At 37.6% G+C, this 5,427-nt stretch overlaps 1 protein-coding gene across 1 annotated transcript; it reads left to right on the top strand.

Moving 5' to 3' along the window:
• The first annotated feature begins 1,309 nt into the window (after window positions 1–1,309).
• Window positions 1,310–1,939, top strand: LOC145112237 (uncharacterized). Its single transcript, XM_079048428.1, has one exon. It carries the CDS (start codon window positions 1,310–1,312, stop codon window positions 1,937–1,939), a length of 630 nt encoding a protein of 209 aa, XP_078904554.1.
• The last annotated feature ends 3,488 nt before the right edge of the window (window positions 1,940–5,427 follow it).

The raw sequence follows: 5,427 nt of genomic DNA, 5'->3' as shown, positions 1-5,427 counted from the left end.
ACCAAAACTGATGCAGGGATCAAAACTGATGCAGGGACCAAAACTGTGCAAAAACAAAACTGTATAGGGGACAAAACTGTATAGGGACAAAAAAAACTTCGCATAGACCAAAACTGATTCGAAAGGAAATATCTGATACAATAAGGTGCAGGAAACAAGAAACTTTTATACTCAAGGTGGAGTTAGAGGAAGGACTTTTACACTCAAGGTTTGTTCATTTAACATTTTTTCATGGCAAGGGCTAAAAACAGGAAACAAGAAACAGAAGTACGAAAAAATCAACGAAAAGAAAGGAAGTTATTACCTTAGCTACAATTCATTCAGGTAATTAAGGAAGTTAGGGAGGATCCAACTGTGCACAAACCACCACTTTGTTCTCTTCAACCTAAAAAACAAGCATATTGTTACATGTTGCAAAAAGGTTAAAAGGTAAAAATAAAAAGGATTTGTCATATATATATATATATATATATATATATATATATATATATATATATATATATATATATATATATATATATATATATATAACAACATAAAATTTAGCTAGTATAAAACCCATGTCTAATAAACTATGGAAATAAGTTGTGAACATTAAAGAAACATGGTCATTGCAAAATTAGAATAGCAGCAACCTAACATTGAGATTGACAGTTAACCAACTTTCGAAGATGATGCGTTGATTCGATTGTTTTCACCATTTGGGGAGATAGTAATGGCAAAGGTGATTAAAGATAGGGTCACTGGGCTGAGCAAAGGTTATGGTTTTGTCAAGTATTCTGATATACCTCGGAGCAAGAGCAATATTGCATCTACTACTACTAATACTGAGGCCCAAGCCCAACAAAGCTACCCAAATAATATTAATGCCCCTCCTGCACAATCCCCATCCCAGTCTAGTAATGTTTATGGGACAACAACAACACCAAACACCCAAACAACATATCCTTACTCTTCTTATTATATTGTACCTGCAACTACACCTTGGTCTTTAAATCTCTCTGCAGACCAAACTTGTTGACACATGAGACCTTTTGTGTCCCCACATTTAGTTCTTCACCTGTTTTAACTCTTTCATTTAAAGTTTTGCATCAGTTAAGAAGATGTTAGATTGTAAGAGACCTCTGAAATACTTCACATCGACCATAAATATTGTTCCTGTTCAGTTTGGTGTCATTATCCTTTCATGAAATAAAAAGAACAAAGCTTTCCTCTCTGTTTTCACCCTTCTTAGAATTATCTATTTCTAACAAGTGGTATCGGAGCAACAAGGATCTTAAGGGCCAGAAAATCAATCCAGTTTACAAGAATGGCCGGTACTTCTACAATAACATTCTCTACACCAGCACCTCCTGTCTTTGATGGAGAAAATTATGAATACTGGTGCATTAAAATGAAGCTCTTCTTAAAAGCGAACACACTATGGGAGATAGTGGAAACTGGCTTTCAACAAAAAGCTGAAGGAGTCCAGTATACAGAAGCTCAATTACAGCAGTTGAAGGAAGATGAGCTTAAAGACGCCAAAGCTTTGTCCTATATACTTAACGCTGTCACACACACCATATTTCCCAGAATTATGCGAGCATTATCTGCAAAATCAGCATGGCAATCCCTTGAGGAGGAGTTTCAAGGGGATGAGAGAGTAAGAACCGCTCGCCTAAATTATCTAAGAAAAGATTTTGAAAATATGAAAATGAAGGAGAATGAAGATACAAAGGTTTACACTTCTAGATTACTTGAAGTTGTAAACCAAATGAAAACTTACGGAGAAGACATCTCTGATGCAAGAATTGTGCAAAAAATTCTTGCGACATTGACCAACAGGTACAATACAATCGCCACTATAATTGAAGAATCAAAGGATTTATCCCAACTTAGAGTTATAGAGCTGATGAGTTCTTTGCAACTACACGATCAAAAACTCAAAAAAGCAACATAAAGTTCATCCGAAGAAGTCTTCCGGTCCAATGATAAACAAAAGCAATCAGGTCCTAAAAACAACTCTTGGAAGAAGAAAAGTTATGGAGATTCCAGCGAAAATCATAAAAAAAAAGCTCCACAATCAAAAGGAAAATTTCCTCCTTGTGGAACTTGTAAGAAGACAAATCATGTAGAAAAAGATTGCTATTTCAAAGGGAAACCTCAATGTCGACATTGCATGAAATATGGTCATGTCGAAAAAGATTGTAGACAAAAGCAAAAGGTGTCCAAGGCAGAAGTGCAATTCTCAAGTACCAACATGGATGAAGATTATCTGTTTTGTGCACGCCAAGCATCAGCCTCGAGCAACAAGGAAATTTGGTTTATCGACAGCGGCTGCACTAATCATATGACAAATAATTCAAGCATCTTCTGCATGTTGGATTACTCTGTCAAAGTACCGGTGCGTATGGGGAATGGAGTTGTTTCTAAGTCCTTAGGCAAGGGTACTATTGATGTGGAAACAAATGAAGGTACGAAATATATCAATGATGTTCTTCTTGTTCCGGATCTTGCTGAGAATTTTCTTAGCGTGGCTCAAATGATTAAGAACGGATACTCAGTTCTCTTTAAGGATGACCGTTGCACTATAAAAGATCCTGCAAAGAAAAAGATTGTTAAAGTTGTGGTGGAGAATAAAAGCTTCCCCTTGATATGGAAATATCCTTCAGAGAAATTAAACAGAGCTAATATGGAAAGTACCTGGTTGTGGCATAGAAGATATGGGCACTTCAATGTACGTCCATTAAATTACCTACATAAGAAGGGTATGGTTAGGGACTTTCCCTCGATCCATGTTTCAAAAGATGTTTATGAGCCTTGCCAACTCGGGAAGCAACATAAACTACCATCAGAAAGGACAAGCTTGGAGAGCAAAGGGAAAGTTAGACCTCGTGCATAAAGATGTATGTGGTCCCCAAAGAACAACATCTCTTAATAGGAACAAATATTTCATCTTGTTCATTGATGATTTCAGTCGGATGACTTGGGTGTATTTCATGAAGGAAAAATCAGAAGTTTTTAGCATTTTCAAGAAGTTTAGAATTCTTGCTGAAACTCAAAGTGGTTGCAAGTTGAAAATGTTGAGATCTGATCGAGGAAAGGAGTATAATGCGGTGGAATTTGATAGATTTTGTGAAGATGAAGGCGTCGAACGACAACTTACAGTCGCGTACACGCCTCAGCAAAATGGAGTTTCCGAAAGAAAGAACAGAACAGTCATGGAAATGGCCAGATGCATACTCGCAGAAAAGAAAATGCCAAAGAAATTTTGGGTGGATGCTGTTTACACAGCCGTATATCTGCTAAATAGACTACCTACTAAGGCGGTTCATGAGAAAACTCCAATTGAAGCCTGGAATGGGAAAAGGCCAACAGCAAAACATTTAAAAGTATTTGGTTCAGTTTGCTACGTTCACATCCCGTCCCAGAAAAGAAGCAAGCTTGATGAAAAGTCAGAAAAAGGAATCTTTATCGGTTATGACTCAAAGTCAAAAGGTTACAGGATTTGTAACCTAAACATCGAGAAGGTCATCGTGAGTAGAGACGTGGAAGTGGATGAAGATGCAATCTGGAATTGGGAAGAGGGAAAGCTTGAAAGGAAAATGAACGTAGTCTATGATCCTCCTCGTCAACAAAAACCTCAAGAATCATATGAGGTTAACAACAATGATGTGCATTCTGATTCTCATACGCCTCCGTCATCTCCTACACATGCAGACTCACCAACATCGGGTTCAAACTCAAAAAATGCCACAGGTCCTAGAGCTAAAAGATCACTTTCTGATGTATATGAAGCCTATCCAATTATTCACTTAGATGTTAAACAGTGTGAGAGGTGTTTCTTTGCTACTGATGTGCCACACGATTATTCTGAAGCCTCAAAACACAAACAATGGCAAGATGCTATGGAGAACGAAATGAAAATGATAGAGAAAAATGAAACATGGGAGTTGGTCGATAGGCCAAGCGATCGAAAGGTGATTGGCGTGAAATGGGTCTACAAAACTAAGTTAAATCCTGATGGAACTATCAGCAAACACAAGGCTAGATTGGTCGTTAAGGGATACTCACAACAAGCGGATATAGACTATGGAGACACTTTCGCTCCTGTGGCTAGACATGACACCATAAGGACACTAATTGCATTAGCAGCTCAAGAAAGGTGGAAAATATTTCAACTTGATGTTAAATCTGCATTTCTAAATGGCGAACTTGAGGAAGATATTTACGTCGAGCAACCATATGGATTCATTGTTGAAGGGAAAGAAGAGAAGGTGTGCAAACTGAAAAAAGCTCTCTATGGCCTAAAACAGGCCCCACGCGCTTGGTACAGTAAAATAGACTCTTATCTCGTTGAGTAAGGCTTTGAGAGAAGCAAAAATGAGCACACTTTGTACATAAAGAAGCAAGGAAAAAATGATTTGCTTATTATATCCCTCTATGTCGATGATCTTCTTGTTACAGGAAATAATTCAAAGATGATCCTTACATTCAAGGAGGAGATGAAGAAGAAGTTCGAGATGACTGACTTGGGTTTAATGAATTACTTTCTTGGCATGGAGGTTCAACAATCAGAAGATGGGATTTTTATTTCCCAAACCAAGTATGCAGAAGATATCCTCAAGAAGTTCAAAATGCAGTGTTCCAAAGCAGTAGCAACATCCCTTGTGGTAAATGAAAAGTATTCTAGAAATGATGGAAGCAAAAAGATTGATCCTAGACAGTACAGGAGCTTAGTTGGAAGCTTGTTATACTTGACAGCAACACGACCAGATTTAATGTTTTCTGCAAGCATATTGTCAAGGTTTATGAATGAGCCAAGTGAAATTCATATGGGTGCTGCAAAAAGGACTCTAAGATATTTGCGGGGTACTATTGATCATGGAATTCTTTATCAACCATGTTCTGATCCGAAGTTAATTGCTTATTCTGATAGTGACTGGGGTGGTTCCCAAGATGACATGAAAAGCACCTCAGGTTATGCCTTCTCATTTGGCTTGGGAGTGTTTTCGTGGATTTCCAAGAAACAAGAAGTTGTAGCTCAGTCCACTGAAGAGGCTGAATATATTGCAGCTTCAGCTACTGCTAATCAAGCTGTATGGCTGAATATATTGCAGCTTCAGCTACTGCTAATCAAGTTGTATGGTTGAGGAAGATCTCTACAGAGGCTGAATATATTGCAGCTTCAGCTACTGCTAATCAAGCTGTGGTGTTGCCTGCTATCACCCAACTTCAGACATTCACATCTTTATGCATTGCTTGCTGATAATAATATTTTTTTTGAACTTTTTACTAATATTTTAGATATGAATTTTGGTTGTGTATGTTTCTACAATATAATTCACATCTCTATGAGCATGTTTTTTTCTGGTTGATATGCATGCCATCTACTTCTGTAGATTGGAAGGACTTCCATTTCTTCCCTATATGGTATGGGCAGCAGGT

This window comes from Lactuca virosa, chromosome 5 (assembly GCF_052849685.1).
Source record: "Lactuca virosa cultivar CGN04683 chromosome 5, Lactuca_virosa_CGN04683_v6, whole genome shotgun sequence".
NCBI lineage: Eukaryota > Viridiplantae > Streptophyta > Magnoliopsida > Asterales > Asteraceae > Lactuca > Lactuca virosa.
Note: the sequence above shows the minus strand (reverse complement) of the source record. Positions and strands in the feature narration are given on the sequence as shown.

Excerpts from the sequence above, each read along its gene's own strand:
- LOC145112237 (XM_079048428.1), top strand. The coding sequence starts at position 1,310 with ATGGCCGGTACTTCTACAATAACATTCTCTACACCAGCACCTCCTGTC.